Genomic DNA, 19,696 nt, shown 5'->3' with positions numbered 1-19,696 from the left:
AATGAATGATGCCATGATGAGGCTTGGGGGAGCTTCCGGGCTGGTGAACAGATCATATGCTATCAAGGGGGGCACCCAGGGAGAACATGGAGGCTCTGACAACCCCGCCCCCCCTCCCCCCACTCCCATACCTTGCCATCTCCCATTCGGTGGTTCCTGAATCGTATCCTTTGTAATAAAATAATAAGTATGGCATTTTCCTAAGTTCTATGAGTTGTTCTAGTAATTAACCCAACCTGAGGAGGGGGAATGGAAGGGGAGGAGGTCATGGAAACCTCCAAATTTGTAGTAGGCCAGGCAGAAGTGGGGGTAACCTGGAGGCCCTATTTGCTGCTGGCATCTGAAGTGGGGCCAGTCTTACAAGACCGAGCCCTTACCTTGGAGGGTCTGTGTTAACTCCAATAGTGTCAGAATTGAATGGAGTTGTAGGAAATCCAGCTGATGCCAGAGATGAAAGAACTGGCATTGGAACTACGTCATCTGGTGGCAGAAAAGACCTCAACTGATTTTGCTAAGTGAAATAAGCCAGACACAAAAGGGTGAATATTGTGATTCCACGTATAGAAGCTACCTAGATTAGGCAAATTCAGAGAGACAGAAAGAACAGATGTTACCAAGGGCTGAGCAAAGCAGGGAATGGAGAGTTATTATTTAATGGATACAGAATTTCCGTGTGGGATGATGAAATCGTTCTGGAAATGAACGGTAGTAATGATTCCACAATATTGTAAATGTGTTCAAGGTGAATGAATTGTACACTTAAAATGGGCTAAAATGACAAATTTTGCTACATACATTTTTCCAAAAAAGGTAACAAAAATGTATTTTAAAAACAGTAATCATATACAAATACAAAAACATATCTCTTACCCTTGTAAACATCTATTATTTCAAAGGTTCCTAATGCTATAAACTTCAGAGGGTCTCATATTTAAATCACTTAGAAGTATATGTAGAATCCTTTAAACAGAATACGTATCTCAGAGTCCACAGTGATAATATCAAGTCTGTGGGGAGAGCAGAAACTGGAAAATTTTATAAGAGTAGAATGCCAACTAACAAATGTAGAATAATAGTTAGAAGATCACACTTTTGAAAACCTCACAGTAGTACTTATTTCAGGAAAGAGTCAATTCAAGAATGCCAAAATCGGTGGGTGAAAGTTTGATGAGACACATATATTTACATGGTCTCAAAGTATCTCTCCATAAACTCGATACAAAGGAAAATTTTACAGGGAAGAAACCTGGTGGGTGCCATTTTAACCAAGTGATCAAAGTTACTACCATCGCTAATGAACCAAACTGACATTATGTGCCTCGTGATGTGAAACGCTTGAAAAAGCACAGCATCATTTATGTAGTATTTCTGGAGTAATGCATAACCTGATTCAAATCATGAGAAAAATATCAGAGAAAAACAGAGTAAAGGGTATCTACAAAGCAAACAGTCTGTCTTCTCCAAAAATGTCAGTATCGTCAGAGACCAAGGAGGGCTGGGGAATCATTCCAGACTAAAGGCAACTCAAGAGATAGTAAAACTAAATGCAATACGTGATCCTGCTATGAACCATGCATCCAGAAGAGCAACTGATATAAAATATGGAGACAACTGGTGAAATGTGAATCCAGTCTTCAGATCAGGTAATACCAGATATCAATGATAAATTTCTAGTCATTGCTCTATGATGCTATAAATGGACAGACTTACAATCGAGAAGAAAAAATTGAAAGAAAGAAAACATCTACCTATATAGATATATAATATATATAATATCTATACAATATATACATGGGATGGGGGAGAGAGATAGGAGGAGGAGTGGGTGAAGAGAATAAAACCAATGTAACGTAACAATTGGCCAATCTGGGTGAAGAGTATGTGGGAGTACTATGTGCTACCATTGCAACTTTTCTGTAAATTTGATATTGTTTCTAAGTTTTTTTAAAAAGGATATGAAAAATCTCCCATAGAAGTATGCCATGTTCCTGCTTCTGGAGAGTTCCTAGCTTTCATCAGGCTTATGAAAAACTCCCTTCAAAGAGTGAACAACACCCCCTTTCCATTATTATTTGTGTTTCTGTATTCACTCCTATCCCCTCATTCTTCTAAATGGCATCTAAATTCAAACAGCAAAGATAAAGATCTTGTCCTGAGCAAGACAGGACAGCTTCCGGATAGAGAACATGGCTTGAAGTAGTAAAACTTAAATAGTATAAACAATAATAGCTTTTGCTACAGTAGCAATGAATATCGTTCTTTCCTCCATTTTTAAAACCCAATGGTGGCCCCGAAACATTATTCTCATTTGTTTTATAATCATTTATTCATTCATTCTGGAAACACTTATCGATTTTCAAACAAACACTGCTCACTGCCAGAGGGAAAAAAAGCTGCAAATAATCATTAACTGACTCTTTTCATTGGAACTGAAATTAAAATATATTTCTTACACTAGAAAGTAAGGTTTACTCATTGTGGCTGACATAGATGATTGTCAACATAGGATTGTGGGTGAAAAATGTATGAACAGTAAAACAAAAAAATTACTTTAAAATAAGAAAATGTCGCATATGTAATTTCACAAGAAAATGAACTGTAATTCAGCTTTACTTTTATTTTATGTCGCTTACTTTTATATACATCACACATATCATACATATATACTTGTTATACAAAAATCTATACAAAAATCCAGGTAATTTAGTATCTAAAAAAGGGAGCGGGAGATACTGCATTTGATTTCTGGTACTCTTCTGTTTAAATACTTCTAAAATTCAGATTTCAAGGAGACAACAAATTGAAAGCCATTAATTTTTCAGAAAGCTTTGTGTTCACATAAATTCATCATTCACGTATACTCTTATGGAACAATAATACACCACGTGACTGACTGCAAAATCACACTGAATAAGCCATGGTACCGAGTAAGAGTGGAGCTTTCTTGCTCTGGTTTTACAGAATCAGCCCCTTACATGAAACGCGGAACACAACCGCGATTCCCACCTGCCACTATGAAACGCCATGTTACAGCACGGTACACCCTCTATCGTCTGTCCACAGATTCTTGTTAAAAAATAATACTAAAAAAGAATAATTATTAGAAATCTTACTTCTCCGAATTTCTTTTTTATTCAATTTGAAAAACAGTATACCTCTTCCATTGTGCTTGGCAACTTGACATCATACCTAAAGAAATCATTTAAAGATCCTATGGATCAAATATATACATAAGCTTCTAAAAATTCTTGGTATTGTTTAATTCATTTATAATTTCAGTTCGACAGTTCTCAGTCACAGCAAATATAAAGAATTTAAAACAACACTCCTCAACATAGCATTATTATGTTTTTAAAAAGTGAATTGCTGAGGCACAAGAACATTACATGATTTGCCCAAGGTCAGGAAAGGAATGAAGGGCAGATAAAGGAGTATTTCTTCTCCAATTTAAAGTGTCTGTACTGAATTCCACCATCTTGCAAAATTAGCCCAATGCAACAGATACAGAAATTAGACGCATTATTTGGGAATGTGTGTTTAGCCTAAATCGCTGTTATTAATAAACCTAGTTTTTAAAATCTATACATTTATCATACATTATCAGGAATTTATAAAAAGAAACACCATTCTCTGAATTATTAGGCAGGTAATGAGTTACTGCTTAATTTTGACACAATTGATTGCAAAAGCAAAATCGATACAATTTTAAACAAACAAGTTCAGCAAAAGATGCTTATTAACATTTTTTTAAAAAAATACTAATTATAGAACCTACAAAATTTAGAAGACAGTACTAGAGACACAAACATACTAATATAAATGTATTAAATCGTCTTCGAGTTGATCTTTTGTTTTTTATGAAAACGTTCTAACAAAGCACTCATAATGTTTCCTGGTATTCTTTGGTGCTTATCAATCAAAGCTTGAACAGCATTCTTTGTCTATTAAGAAAACAAAAGAAAAGCCATTATTCTTTTAGTTCTCAAAATAGATCATTCATTTTGTAAAGATTTTAATACACTACTACTTGCAAAAAGCCCTCCCTAATTGAGCATCCCTCTCTCCCCAAAATTAATGCTTTCCTTCTCAGCACACCCGTCGTGTGGTTCTCACACTTGCCAGGCTGGAAGCACAGTTAATATTACACGGCTATTTTCTATACCACACTGTAAGCTCCTTAAGACACAGCTTCGTCTTTCTCCAACACTGAGCACAGCAATGTTTTGCATACAATAAACACTAAGAGGAACGAGAAAAGTCGTAGGACATTTTTCTAGTGGGCAGATGGGGAAGGAAGTTTTACTCCTTCCTATCCATGAATAAATTTGTGTGCACGTTTCTTTCATCACATACAATTACATCAGGCAACGCAAGAGGAAAAAGTGAGAACTATGAATGAGCTGATACACTTTTAGTTCACTGCCTCAATTTCTAGACAGTTTGAGGACTTTAAGTCACAGCAATGGAAAAGCCAATTAGGATATAACAAGGTGTCTCCTAAAACGATTTGCTTCCCATTAAATTCATGACAAACTCCAATAATCTTTTCTTTTATATCACTTTGTGGCTATCTAAAAAAAATCTGTGTGCACATCATGCATGCATGTACACACGTACATTATTTTAGATGGCAACCTTTTAATAAGGCTTCTTTTTATAAATCTTGGACCTTCATCCCTTTTATTTTTGTAAAAAAGGGTTTTTTTTTAATTCCAGTTAACATACAGTGGAATATTAGTTTCAGGTGTACAATATAGTGATTCACCACTTCCATACATTACATGCTGCTGTTCATCATCACAAGCGCCCTCCTTAATCCCCATCACCAGTTTCACCTGTTCCCCCCCCAACCCAGCTCCCTTCTGGTAACCATCAGTTTGTTCTCTAGAGTTAAGGGTCTGAGCTTCAGCTCCTTTAAATATAATTAAGAAGCTCTAGCCCAAAGATGTATTTAAAAAAATTTTTTTAATGTTTGTTTATTTTTGAGACAGAAGAAGACAGGGCGCGAGTGGGGGAGGGGCAGAGAGAGAGGGAGACGCAGAATCCGAAGCAGGCTCCAGGCTCCGAGCTGGCAGCCCAGAGCCCGACGCAGGGCTCGAACCCACGGACCGTGAGATCGTGACCTGAGCCGAAGTGGGACGCTTAACTGACATAGCCACCCAGGCGTCCCCCCAAAGATGTATTTTAAAAATATGCTTCTGAACCACAAGTTTGCGTGTCTGTAAAAGGAGAACTGTTATTATAAGGGTTAAAGGAAATTTCAACCATGTCTTCAGGTACTCGGCAGTGACTAAAAGTAACTAATAAGGGTTGTCTCTTGTGAAGTATGTTCTTTAAAATTTATTCATTTATTTAGAAAACAGTAGATGCTTTCCAAGCTGTCACATTAGTGAAACAAGTCTCTAACCTCAAGCTTGTAACTTAGTAAGTGGGTCAAGTACAAAGTAATAAAAACCTTAGATCATTTGGGGGCGCCTGGGTGGCTCAGTCAGTTAAGTGTCCGACTTCGGCTCAGGTCATGAGCTCACAGTCGGTGGGTTCAAGCCCCTCCTCGGGTTCTGTGCGGACAGCTCAGAGCCTGGAGCCTGCTTCGGATTCCGTGTCTCCCTCTCTGTCTGACCTGCCCCACTCACACTCTGTCTCTCTCTGTTTCTCAAAAATAAAACATTTAAAAAAAAAAAAAGATTAAAAAAAAAAACAACAACAACAAAGATCATTTGTAAGCTGTATCTACCACCTGAGATGTGAAAAGAAAGTATCTAGAAGTTCAGACGACAGCCCGTTTATTTGCTAGGCAGTGACAGGGAAGGACACACGAACAAGGTACTGTTTGGCCTGGGTCTCCAAGGACCAGTGAGATTTCAGTGACAGTGGAGACAAGAGCAGGAAGCAAGAGACCACAGGAAAACAACTGGCTAAGGACAGGTGGGTTAGGGAGCTTGGCTGGACTTTCAGGTATGTGTTCTGAAGCCGGGTGGTAGAAGGCTCTAAAATTATAATTCAATTAAATCATGAGGCTGTCAAACACCAAGTGAGAAAGTACAGACTTTGTTTAATATGAACTGAAGCGTCAAGGAAGGGTTTGGGGTGGAGAAATATCGGGGCAATGCATTAAGAAAATACAACTCTTGCAAAATCACCAATGATACTCTTCTGTCACCAAACCCGATGACATTTTTTTTTTTAAGTTTATTTATTTATTTCGAGAGAGTGTGAGTGTGCGTGCCAGTGGGGGGAAGGGGCAGAGAGAGAGAGGGAGAGCGCGAGAATCCCAAGCAGGCTCTGCACTGTCAGTGCGGAGCCCGACTCAGGTGAGATCACGGCCGGAGCCAAAAAAGAGTCGGATGCTTAACTGACTGAGCCACCACGGTGCTCCAGTCAGCGACATTCTTTTAATCTCACTTGACCTCTCAATCTCCCCTGATCTTGCTTCTGGAATTCTCATAGTGGAGGAAAACCTAGGTTTTCTTCTAACTTTCAGGCTGCTCCTTTTCAATCTTCCTTGCAGATTTACAGTCCCCAAATCTGCCACTGACTTATTCTTCAAAGGTTCAGTAATCTTTCCCCTTTCCACAACTTTAATTACCTTTCATTTGCTGATGACTCCAGCCCGCTCAGCTTCAGACAGGAATGGTCTTGAGTGTTTTAAAGGCACCTCATACTTTGTCCTTCCCTTAGTTCCTTCCCCGTTTCAGCAAACGACACTACCATAAACCTAGCCAAGTAAGCCCAAACCTAGAAGCCATCCTTCACAACTCTTGCTTCTCACTCCCAATAGCCAATCCATCCATTTATTTTTACCTCCCAAATACCACTCACATTATCCACTTCCCTCCGTCTTCTTTAAACCTTTATGACACATGTATACGATATATGCGTGTAGATATAAATAAACCCATATTTCTATGTGTGGATGTGCGCAAGAGACTAGAGAGAGAGTGAGTTAAAGAGACAGAAACAGACACTGTAAACACAGAAACAGAACAATAGAGAGATTAAGACTGAGAGAACTTTCGGGAAATATCCCAAGTGCCCTCTTCAGCATTAGCATAGTATATTTTAATTTAGATTTAGACAGTGCTTACAAAATGGTTCTCCGCAATCAAATGCCGGAACAATCTATCACCCATTTTTTAAATGAGGTTTCATTTCTACATTAATTTGGATGCTAGTAACTTTGAATTTGTGATGATTCAGGGATGATTACCCTATAGTTTATGCTTATATTATTAACAACGAAAACTGGAAAATCATGACAATGTATTACAAAAGGAAAATTTTAAGTGTTCTTTATTTCCAGTATACTTTAGTTCAATGACAACTTACAATCCAAAATATGAATACAGCAACTATGTACTTACGTAAATTCCCCCAAGAAATTCTACGATGCCTTGGTAGACTACTTGTTACTTTAGGCACTGAAAATAAAGCGCATAAAGTAACTGGAGATGATAACTGAGGTATTTCGATGATTCAGAAAGGCCTTTTCTTCCTTACTTAAACTGGTGTGTTTTTACTATATTTATCTGTTTTACTATATAAAATACCTAACCCTACCAGTGACACAAATGTGAGTAAATCCTGCTCTCATATGAAAAATCAAGGCACTGGAGTTTAACTATCAGAACATACTTTCCTTAACTGAGGAAAATAAGGGAACAGGGTTCACTTAATTTGAGACCTAAAAGAAATGCCGAACAGCATTTAGTTCAATTTCTCTGCTCTACAAATAAGGAAATCGGGGTCTGGGGAAGAACGTATTTCTCTAAAGTGATGCTGCTGCCTAGTGGTAGGATTGGTGATGAGTAACACGGGTGACGATCATAACCCAGGTCCCTAACCTTCCACGCCAGGCTTTTCCTGCTCCTTTTCTGTTACCTTCTATTTTGTGCGTAAAAATACGTGGTATTTGTAAAAGGGGCTCCTAACTGGCTCTGAGCCACTTAAATCTGAATACATAGGGAGGAAAAAGTTGTAAAAGAACAAAACAGAATTCACATATCCTACAGGAGAACACATAGGTCGGGGGCAGCACAGAAATGTGTTAACGATAAAGTGCACGTGGGCAGAAGCAATGTCACTGGGTAAGGCCTCACCCTGGCGTCAGGCTCCCGGAGCCTCATCAGTAAGGCATCGCCGCGGGATGAGACAAGAGTCATGTCGCACGGACAGCATGTGCTGACTCTAAAAGCCAGTGTCACGGAGCTTTGTCTTCAGGATGAAGGAGGGTAGTAAGTGCTGAGTATATTTAATGAGCCCGCAGCGTAACTGAAGGTAAGTTTTCTGTGTTTTGTTTCATTTTTTTTTAACGTTTATTTATTTTTGAGAGAAAGGGGAGGGGCAGAGAGAGGAGGAGACGCAGCATCCGAAGCAGGCTCCAGGCTCCGAGCTGTCAGCACAGAGCCCGACGTGGGGCTCGAACCCACTAACTGTGAGATCATGACCTGAGCTGAAGTCGGACGCTTAACCGACGGAGCCACCCAGGCGCCCCAGAGGTAAGTTGTCTAAGAATGAAGTTCAGAGACACGTAAGCAAAGACAAGGGCGCATAATGTTTCTTTACTGTTAACCTTTGTGAAACTTCCTACATGTCAGCTGCTTGATTTGAACGGTCTCATCTAATGTAACATTATCGTTGTTTCAACTGTACATTCTTTTCTAAGTGGTCTGGTCTGGCTGAGTCCCAATATGGTAGAGCAGATTATAGTTACTCACTCTCTCTGCCTACCAGGCCTCTCTCTTTTGGACCATCCTATGGGAGGAATACAGATCCTGTCCCCGTGAAGTCCATGGTGGCCATGTGACAGCACTGGCCAATAAAACGTCAGTGGGCAGCTGGGTGGCTCGGTCGGTTAAGTGTCTGACTCTTGATTTTGGCTCAGGTCATGATCTTGCGGTTTGTGAGTGTGGGCCCCGCATCAGGCTCTCTGCTGTCATCGCAGAACCTGCTTCAGATCCTCTGTCTGCCTCTCTCTCTGCCCTTGCCCTGCTCGCTCTCTCGCTCTCAAAACTAAATCAGCATTTAAAAATAAATAAATAAAAATAGAAATAAAATAAAATGTCAGTGGGAGTAAGTGAGCCACCTGCAAACAGAAGCTTTAAAAAGTTTCACTCCTGACATTTTTTTTTTAAGTTTGTTTATTGAGAGAGAGGGGGTAGGGGGGGGGAGAGAGAGAGAGAGAGAGAGAGAGAGAGAGAGCGCGAGAGAATCCCGAGCAAGGTCCACTCTGTCAGCATGGAGCCATGAGGCTGGCCTCAATCTCACAAAACCATCAGACCTTGATTTGAGCTGAAATCAAGAGTCAGATGCTTAACCGACTGAGCCACCTCGGTGCCTGACATTTTCTTTTTCCCATGGCAACATCCCACCTGAATCCTCCTGAATCCAGGAGAAGGAGGACAGGGACCTCAGGGGAAATATAACATAAACAAGAAGTAAGCTTTCCTGTCTTAGCCTCTGAGATTGGCTGGTTGTTAGCACAGCACACCCTAGCAAAACTAACTAAATTATCCAGTTTTCTTATGTGTAAAAGGCAGTAATAAGTCCTGCTCTATAGGATTAAATCAGACTTATGCATAGAAGGAAAAGTAAAATTACCTCTGTTCACAGATGACGTGATTTTATATATAGGAAACCCTAAAGATTTCACAAACACAACTAATAAACAAATTCAGCAAAATTGCAGGATATAAAATCCACACACAACACAAAAATTGTATACACTACCAACGAACAATCTGAAAAAAAAAACCAATCCTGTTTATAAACGCATCAAAAAGAGTAAAATACTTAGAAATAAACTTAACTGAGGAAGAGAAAGTCTTACACATTGAAAATTATAAAACACTGCTGAAAGAAATTAAAGAGACAAATACATAGAAAGACCTCCTGTGTTCATGGATTAAAAGATTTAATATTGTTAAGATGTCCATATTATCCAAGGTGATCTACAGATTCAAGGCAATCCCTATCAAAATCCCAGCAGCATTCATTTGCAATTTCAAAGGACCCTAAGTAGCCAAAAGAAGAACAAAGTTGTAGGCTTCATACTTCCCCATTTCAGAACATACTACAAAGCTACAGTAATGAAAACAGTGTGGTGCTGGTATAAAGACAAACATATAGACCAATGGAATAAAACAGACGACACAGAAATAAACATTTGCATGTATGGCAAATGATCCTTGACAAGGGTGCGAAGACCATACATTGAGGGGAAGGCAGTCTCTTCAACAAACAGTGGTGGGGAATCTAGACACCCACAGTAGAAGGAATAAAGTTGAACCTTACCTTACATCATAAGCAAAAATTATCTCGAAATGGATTAAAGACCTAAACATAAGACTTAAAACTATAAACCTTCTAGGAGAAAATATAGGACGGAAAGCTTCATAACATTGGACTTGGCAACCATTTCTTGAATATGACACCAAAAGCACAGGCAACAAAAGCAAAAATAGACAAACAGGGCTCCATCAAACTCAAAAACTTCTGTATATAAAAAGGAACAATCAACTGGTGAAAAGGAACCTACAGGATGAGGGAAAACATTTGCACATCATATACATAGTAAAGAGGACATCCAGAATAAAGAACTTCTACAATTCCACAACAAAAAAAAATCCAAATAACATGACTTTAAAAATGAGCCAACACCTTGAACACACATTTCTTCAAGGCACATGAAAAGATGCTCAACACCACTAGTCAGGGAAATGCGTATGAAAACTATAATGACATATTACCTCACACCCGTTAGGTTGGCTGCTATCACAAACAAAACAAAAAACAGAAAGTAACAAGTGTTGGTGAGGATGCAGAGAACCTGGAACCCTTGTGCCCTATTGGTAGGGATGTAAAATGGCATGGCCAACTACAGAAAACTGTATGGATGAGGGTCCCCCCCAAAATTAAAAAAGAATGATCGCACTGCGAGATAACAGAAAATATATATTGGTCTCTACCCCTGGTTCCTGGCACAGAGCTCCTAAAACTCTTACTATTTGGTCTCTTAATATTTGGTCTCTGACTCCAGTCAGGACACAGTGCTCCTGAAATCCTTATAATTTCCTGGGTGATAAAAGTGTCTTTTGTTCTCCTGGATTCCTGGATGCCTTCTGAATAAGGGCAGGTCACCAGAAAGACCAAACTATGATTAGAAACTTGGAATTTTCAGCTCTACTCCATCATGCCCCAGAGAGGGGAGAGGAGCTGGAAACGGAGTTAACAATCGATCGCGCCTATGTGAGGAAGCCTCCATAGAATGCCAACAGTACAGAGTTCAGGGAGCTTCCATTCCAGGCGGGTGAACACATCCACACCAGGAAGGGTGGCACGCCCTAACTCCACAGGGGCCCTGCAGTTGAGGCCCTCCCATTCCTTGCCCTACGTATCTCTTTATCTGGCTGGTCGTCTGTATCCTTTATCACATCCTTTAATAAACTGGTAAAGTAAGTAAGTGTATTCCTGGGTTCTGTGAGCCAATACATCAAAATCATTGAACCTGGGAGGGGTCCTGGGAACCTCCAATTCGTAGCCAAATTGAACAGAAGTTGCAGGTTACCTGGGGACCCACTACTCGTGATTCACATCTGGAGTGGGGTGGGAGCAGTCTTGTGGGACTGATTCCTTAACCGGTGGGATCTATACTATTTCCAGGTAGACAGTGTCCGAAATGAGTTAAGCGACAGGATGTCTAACTGGTGTCAGAAAATTGCTTGGTGGGGGCAAAGCCTCCCTCCACACATTAGGTGACCAGGAGTGTCGCAAGTCATGTTCTGTGTAAAAGTAAAGGAGATGTGCAAGTGAAAGAAAGACACAGTATGGAAGAACTAGGTTTTTCCCTCCGGGAGGGAAAAGCGAGTCTTTTCTTTCCACCTGTGATCCGGCAATCTGACTTCTGAGTATATATCCAAGAGAATTCAAAGCAGGGTCTTGAAGACATATTTGTACACCCATATCCACCACAGCACTGTTCCCAACAGCAGAGGAAATGGAAGCAACCCTAACGTGCATCGGTGAACGAATGAATATACGACATGTGGTACACACAACGGAGTGTTATTCAGCTTTAAAAACCAGAAGGAAATTCTGTCACGTGCTGTAGTATGGATGAACCTTGAAGACCTTATGCTAAGTGAAACAAGCCAGTCACAAGAAGACAAACGTTGTATGATTCCCCTTTTCTACCACGGTCAAACTCATAGTCATAGAAGGCAGAATGGTGGTCACCAGGGGCTGTGGGGAGGAAGAAGCGATGAGTGGTGTATGATTTCTACGCATATGTGGAATCTAAAAGAGGTGAATTCATGGAAACGCAGAGCAGAATAGGGGCGTTACCAGGGTGTGGAGGAAGAGGGAGATGTTGGTCAAGGGTACAAGCTTCCGGTTACGCGATGAGCAAGTTCTGAGGATCTAAGGTACAGCACAGTGACTACAGTTACGAATACCGTATTATATATCAGAAAGTTGCTAATGAAAAGGCCTTAAATACTGTCACCACGGGCACACAAAGTGGCAATTAGGTGATGGAAGCACCTAACCTTACCGTGGCCATCATTTCACAATATACACACGTATCGCATCTTCACGTTGCACGTTAAACTTTTACAATGTGATCGGTTGCTTGTATCTCGACAAAGCTGGGGGAAAAACAAGAATCTCGCGTGGCCCGTGAAGGAACCAGAAGAAAAAGCTGACGGGTATGTATGAAAAAGAAAAAAGAAAGAATGGGCAGCAGGTTTTCAGGGGGTATAGAGACTGGAGATTGGCCACACACGTGAATATATTTGGCACTACTAAAGCATACACTTAAAAACGGCTAATAAACGTTGTGGTTTTGACTACAATTTAAAAAACTTGAAAGAAATCACACTACACGTACCTACGGCTGGTATAAAAGTCATAATCAAAACACACTCACACCATTTTCCAGGTGATTCAATAGAAGCCATTCAACTCATGGCTTTCACGTAGTTTTTTACTTTCTGAAGATGTAACTGCAAGCTGACTGGGCTTTTCTCATCCTCATCTTCCCTGATCTCTTTGCAGGAATGAATATTACCGGTCATTCCTATTATGTAAACATCCTCGCCGGCTGGCTTCTCTCACACAAATTGACTTCTCTCCACGTCTCCACAGCTTTGGCTGACGTCCTCCGCATGCCCCTCGTGTGTTCTTCCCTGTCCTCCCGTCTGTCCTCAGTCTTCTGTCTCTAACCTGCTTTGTGAATGAAGCTCATGACTTCAGTAAGTGTCTCGTGCGGATAACTTCTAAATTTTCATCATCAAGTATTTTTAAAAACCTATGCATATAATACATATGGACACATCCTGCAGGTAGCTATAGAATCAATTTTCAAGTCTGGTACGTTCTATCTCTATAAAATCTCTCCAATCTGTCCCTTGCTCTTCTTCAAGTAGATAGAGACCACTATGTGATTCATTCATTCATCAAACATTTACTGAGATCTAATTAAATACCTAACATGGTGCTGGGAACTGGAGACCCAAGAATTCAACAGCATGAGCCCTGCTCTTAAAGAGTGCACTTATAATCATATGTATCTAAGTGATCACAATTGCTACAGTCATCTTCACAAACCATTGTAGAGAAACAGATTATACATCTGCTTGTTTGGGCCTCCTAAATGTGAATGAAACTGATATGAGCCACTCCCAAGCAGAGACCTATCCTCACTGAAATGTTATCTGGTAGACAAATTCCCTAGTCTGACAGTTAAGGGCCTAAAAATGTAGCTACTTACTCATCCAGCAGCATCTCAACCAAACCCTACCCACCAAGCTACTGATTCCCCAAGTTTATTCCACAGCTGCTAATCCAGGAAAAACAAGGAGGTTTTGGTCAGCTAAGACTGGGAAATGCCCATTGAAACAGTTAAATAGACTTCATTGCAGAGCTTCTTAGAGCCTTTAATGCATTTGCAAAATCCCTGGAGAATTTATTAGGCAGTCTTTTCCAACCTTGCCGTTCTAACCAACACTGCTGGTATATGGTCAACTCTCCAACCACCGCATCTTTGTTCATACTCTTCCTCCAGCCCCAAGTCCACAGGACCAAGCCACGCCCTTCTTTCAAGACCCACCACAAATGCCCTCACTCCAGGAAGCTTTTCCTATTTTTTCCTTCACAAAGCAGTCTTTTTCCCCTCTGAGCTTCTACTGGTCTCCCTCAAATTCAGCCTCCGTATCACTTCCAGTGATCTTGCCAAACGCAAACCTATTACACCATTCACCTATGTTCCAGAGCACCCCCCCCCCCACCTGCTTTCAGGAAACAAAATCAATTATAGGCCATCCTAGTCCAGACCATTCCTGTGTTTCTAGCCCCATCGCCTATGATATCCCTGTAGCTATACAAGACCACTCTCAACTCCCCAAAGATTTTATGCTATTTCGTAACACCATCCCTTTATACATTGTTTCCTCTACCTCAGGACCCTCTGTCCAGCTAATTCCTTGTCTTTCAAAGCCGAATTCAAGCATCACCTCTCTCAAGGAGGCATCCCTAATCTAAGTTAGATAGCTTCCCTTTGTGCTTCCATGATGTCCTAAGACAGAAGTTCTCAATCAGATCAGATTTTGCCCCGTTGGGGATCATACGGAAAGGTCTAGAGGCATTTTCTACGATCACAACGAGTGAGGGGTGAGGATGGGGAGCGCTCCTGGCATCTAGTGAATAGAGGCCAGAGATAGTGGTGGTAAACATCCCACAGTGCACAGGACAGCACCCCACAGCAAAACGCCACAGTACCCAGGTTAAAAAACACGTCACCATATAAGCACTGATTTAGTTATTTAGCTCCCTCACTAGAGTGTAAGTTCCTAGGACAACAGGACTCCCTGGTGTTAACAGTGTTAATATCCAGCATTCATGAAGCGCTTACTATCTGCCACTCACTGTTCTAAACAATGAACTTGCGTAACCTCATGTAATGCTCAGGGACAACTATGAGCGGGTACTATTCTCTTCCCGGTTCTGCACACTAACAGAGTGAGCTGTGGACTCCCTGAGGTCACACAGCAAGTTGTGGAGCTGGGAGCAATCTGATTTCATCACCCACACCCTTCAACACTGTTCCATTCTCCTCCCAAGATACTTCTATCAAACAAGAACAATACTTGTCTTTTTATGGAGGTCAATCTTTGTTCTTCTGAACATCACTTATGAAACCTTTTACTTACCAGTGCCAAGAGCCCCGACTTCGGCACGTTTGACATTTTAAACCGAGTAGCTCTGCGGTGGGGGCCTTACTTAGGCATCGTACGATGTTTACCAGCATCCCTGGCCTCTACCCACTAAATGCCAGTAGCACCACCACCTCCCGGGTCCTGCCTGTCATGACAATAAAAACAGTCTCCAGATCCCGCCAAATGTCCCCTGCGGGGAGGAAATCACAACTGATCTAGAACATGTTTGTAGGATAAAGTAGTGAAGTCATTTTTAATACAGTACTTAAAAGGAAAACTCTGTTCAAAGATTAAGAAAGAAACAATAATTTACCTTTTCAGCTAATTCTTCTGCTGTTATCTTTGGATCATAAGGAATAGGCTCACCTAAATAGGTGCGTAATTTCACAGGAAAACCCCCATACATCGGAGCAAATGGATAGCGGAATTTTTCATAAAGCCATCTAAATAACCCTGTTTTAAAGTAAACAAATTATTTTAATGGGTTAAATATTCTGAGCACATAATTGTAACTTTCAAATTAATATGTAAGACTTAGAGGAAGGTGGCAAACAATATCACCCCTGGGCAATTAATACAATATATGTTTTTTTAAGATGAGCTTTTCATCACTTGTAACTAATGGAGCATACTAACGTAAGATGTTAATAATAAGAGAAACTGAGGGGTGGTGAGAAGCTGTATCAGTACTCTGCATTTTCTGCTCAATTTTTCTGGGAACCTAAAAATGCCCCCCAAAATAGGTTTGTTCATTTTTTTTAAAATGAGCTTTCAAAAATAAGAGAATTTTAAAAAGGCAAATCAATTACTATTATTACAAAACAAAGGGTAAAGACTATAACCCAAAGCTAGAAGCTAAAATGTCTAGAGACTCACAAAAACAGGCGTGTATGAATAAAAGAAAAAAAAGAAAAGGGTAAGATAAATTCACGTAAACATGAAACTACAATGCACCAATAAACCAGGTAAAGAAAAAATATTGTAAATTAAGAAAACTGCAGAGTAGCAAAGAATTACTAATGTTAGTGACCAAGTACAAAATTTAGCAGGATTGCAAGTGGCAATAATGTAAAATAAACTGATGAACTAAGTAAAAAAGAAAGTCAAAAAGTAGTCAACAGTAATTTTTAAACCACTTTATAATTAAAGAAACAAAATTAGGAATAATTTTTGGTATGCAACTTAAATTCTGAAGAAATGACCTGAGAGAAAATTAGAAGAAATAATTCTACTGTAAGAAATAATCCCCAACAGTTAAATATCACATCACTTTCCACTTTACATTTGAAAAAAAGGGGGGGGGAGTAATACCTAAAAAATGTAATCGAATATCAACGATATACCAACATCAGACATAAAACAGACAACAGAAATTTAAAGTTCTTCAAGAGGAGATCTGCATGGGGATAGGAACAATATATTGCTAGGGATACAAAATATAATCAATCGAATATAATATATAAACCACAGGATATAAAAATAAACTATGAAAATCTCAAAATAAAAAGAAAACAACAGAGAAACTGCAAAGAAAAAGCACATCTAAATGTTATCTCTCCTCTAACTACACTCAAAGCTTATTTTGTTACCCATAAATTAAAGTTAGGCAAAAAGAACTTTATAATATAAATGTATCATGGTTCAAAATATTTTAAAAAGCAAAAAATAAGAAGTAACAGATATGAACCAAAGCAGATGATACATCCTTGTGTTGTTAATCTTAATTCAATATCATATTGTCATCCATTTTTAAAGCTGAAACTCATGCAGCAGTGAGTTAGGAAGGCAGTCTGAGTCATGGGTACATTTGTTCTAAACCTCAACAACGTGGTTCAACCCAGGAAATTAGATAACTCACTGTAATTTTAAGCCCACAACAAATAAGCTTCAGTATGTAGATGAGATTCTCAACAAAAATCTAACATCTAAGAACTGCCATTACTTAGAATGAGTTATCGTTTAGACTTTAAATAGAAAAGCATCTAAATAATAAATTCATTATCTAAAGTAATAACTCAAAAGGATTTCTTATAGGGTTCAAAAGCCCAAATATTTAAACTACTATAATCTAAATATTACATTACAATTAGAAAAACCATATGAATCAGAACTTACTTGTTCCTCCAAGTGATCTAAATCCTTCTCGAATATTTTGTGTAAACATAGGAATAATGGGCTAGAGAGAATTTGAATTAAAAAGTAAATATATTGATCCATTCAATATCACCATTGAGTCAGTAATGCAAACTTTTGGGGGCCTGCTTAAGATTATGAAATGAGGTATTTTAAAAATAAAGGTATACTTTTACCTCTAGTGTGATTTATCAGACTAAATTTAACTTGATCATTTGTAAAAATAAAAATTGGAACTACTACCCTCTAGTGGCGATATGTATTTCATTTGCCAACTTTCCTATCATTCCACATAAACCCTTGAAACTCAAAATGAGGATTACCAAAATCATTAATTTCACGGAATAAAATGAATATGGTAAATTGATCTTAGCGGTCCACTGAAGAGTACGCTGACTGAGAAAAGTTACAAGGCAGAGGCCCCTGTATGGGGAAATACATATGAATTTAAATGACAGGTTTTGGCAAGATGCTGTCACAGAATTACTGAAACACTTTTTTGTGTGAGCTTATGGAATCTAAAAATGTTCAACATTAATGAAAAGTGTAAGACTCACTGCAAAAAAAAAAAAGGAAAAGCATATACAGAAAACAATTCCTTTTATCATTAATTTTAGAGCATTTCTGCTCACAAGTTCATGGTTTTTATTATCCTATGAATATCACTGATTAAGCATGATTTTTTAAACAGAGACCTTAACAATGATGAAATAGCAAAGGATCACGTAAGGAGGTTCTACCATGGTGAAACTGAAGCAGACAAAAAAAATTGAATAGAAACACCTTAATATGCACACAAAATCCAACGAATTAAACGATGTTTCATAAAAAAAAAAAAAAAGAAAAGAAAAGCTGAGTATCACTTTACTTCCAGTCTACCATCAGTCTGTGCCGAATACAGTGTTCCCTGCCTCGGTGAGCAGGGCTTGAGATATTTAAATAAGCTGACATTTTACAAAGCCATTCTTACTCAGCTGTGGGGAACAGTAAACTATGGTGGACTGAAGGAAAGGGACTAAAGGCATAGCTTTCTTCCTAAGACTTACTAGCTCACATAGAACCACTGACCATTTATTTACTGTATCTCTCCCCGCAGCAGAAGGAAGACCCCTAACAGCGGAGACGTTGTTGGGCTCACAGCTGCGTCCCCAGCACCCAGAACAGTGCCTGGACTAGACTAGGTGCTAAAACGAAGTGCGATGAAGGAATCACAGAAGGAATGAGTACACAGAACAGACACAATGCCTGTAATGGATTAGTTCGTATTCTCTGAATACAAAATGTCAGAAACAGGCAGCAGCAATCTTAAAACCAGTTAGGAAAAAAAGTCAGGTAAAGAAAAGCACTCCGGTGGAAGAATTTAAAGTTTCGTGGCGTTAATCCACAAAGCTAAAACATGAAACAAAGTACACGGACTCTTTGGTAAAAAATTCAGATTCTGATCAAGGAAACCACCCCTAGTTTGGTGAAATAAAGTAATTGGCTGACAGTCTAACATTTTAAAGAGTTATAAAATGTCTTTAGAGAACATAAAATGCCCAAAGAGGAACAGAAACCTTTCAGCTCACATATACACACACCCTTTGTCTTCTCTGACCAGTATTGCTGGATTTATGTCTACTGAGTGGCAGGAACCCCTAAGTTTATGCTGAAGCGTGCACTTTATGAAGATTCTTGAGGTTACATATCATCGTTTAAAAAGCTTACTCTCCAGAAGCTAGATATTTCTAGAACTTCCTAAACAGGAAAATGCTTACCCTAGCAGGCTCAGTATTCCAGGCTATAGTCTGGGCATATGGTCGCTTAGACTTGCATTCAAGCTTAAAGCCTTAAGACCATAAGCATTACTTTATTACAACCTGATACTGTAGTACAATTATTCCTCCCTTTCCTCATGCACCTTTTGTATACGAGGGACTTGCATAAGTAACCTAGGATGAAACTGTTTGCAGTATACACGTATCTTTGTGTAAGGGTGTGCAAGAGAAAGAGAATGTGTATTTTGTTAAAACTAGTCTTGGGGAATCAGGTGAATGTGGTCTGAGAGTCTAAACTTTGCCACTAAAAGTAAATGAGCACCACTGGACAAATCACCAAAATGGAAATAATAATAATTATCCTATCTCAAAGGCTATTTTGTGGATTGAGATAATACATATTAACAATTTTACTAAAACAACTGTTATTTTCTTTTACATCAGTTATTTGTTTTCTAACTTGAATAAATGGGCTAATATTTTCCCAACCTATTTAGATATGAAGTCACCTAAACATTCCTATCAAAGTGATAATTCTCAGGAATTTCACAAAATGAGTGATTTAGATCATATTAAAAAGCCTGTAACTTTCAGATA

The 19,696-nt window shown here is 39.2% G+C and overlaps 1 protein-coding gene across 10 annotated transcripts in view; it reads right to left on the bottom strand.

The window, feature by feature from the left end:
• The window catches only part of TMEM68 (transmembrane protein 68), a 59,545-nt gene that overhangs the window by 14,462 nt on the left and 25,387 nt on the right, over nucleotides 1-19,696 (bottom strand). For 3 of the 10 annotated variants that reach the window (XM_053208554.1, XM_053208556.1, XM_053208558.1), the window contains 3 exons: nucleotides 17,325-17,385; nucleotides 15,523-15,662; nucleotides 11,019-13,218 (listed from right to left, as the gene is read on the bottom strand). In XM_053208554.1, coding sequence (XP_053064529.1) covers nucleotides 13,060-13,218; nucleotides 15,523-15,662; nucleotides 17,325-17,385 — 360 coding nt within the window. In that variant the 3' untranslated portion in view covers nucleotides 11,019-13,059. Of the gene's footprint in view, nucleotides 1-2,592; nucleotides 3,942-11,018; nucleotides 13,219-15,203; nucleotides 15,400-15,522; nucleotides 15,663-17,324; nucleotides 17,386-19,696 lie in introns of those variants that run through there. The other 7 variants (XM_027042877.2, XM_027042876.2, XR_003415154.2 and 4 more) reach the window with 6 other exon arrangements.

The sequence above is a fragment of the Acinonyx jubatus genome, chromosome F2 (assembly GCF_027475565.1).
Source record: "Acinonyx jubatus isolate Ajub_Pintada_27869175 chromosome F2, VMU_Ajub_asm_v1.0, whole genome shotgun sequence".
In the NCBI taxonomy this organism is placed as follows: Eukaryota; Metazoa; Chordata; class Mammalia; order Carnivora; family Felidae; genus Acinonyx; species Acinonyx jubatus.
Note: the sequence above shows the minus strand (reverse complement) of the source record. Positions and strands in the feature narration are given on the sequence as shown.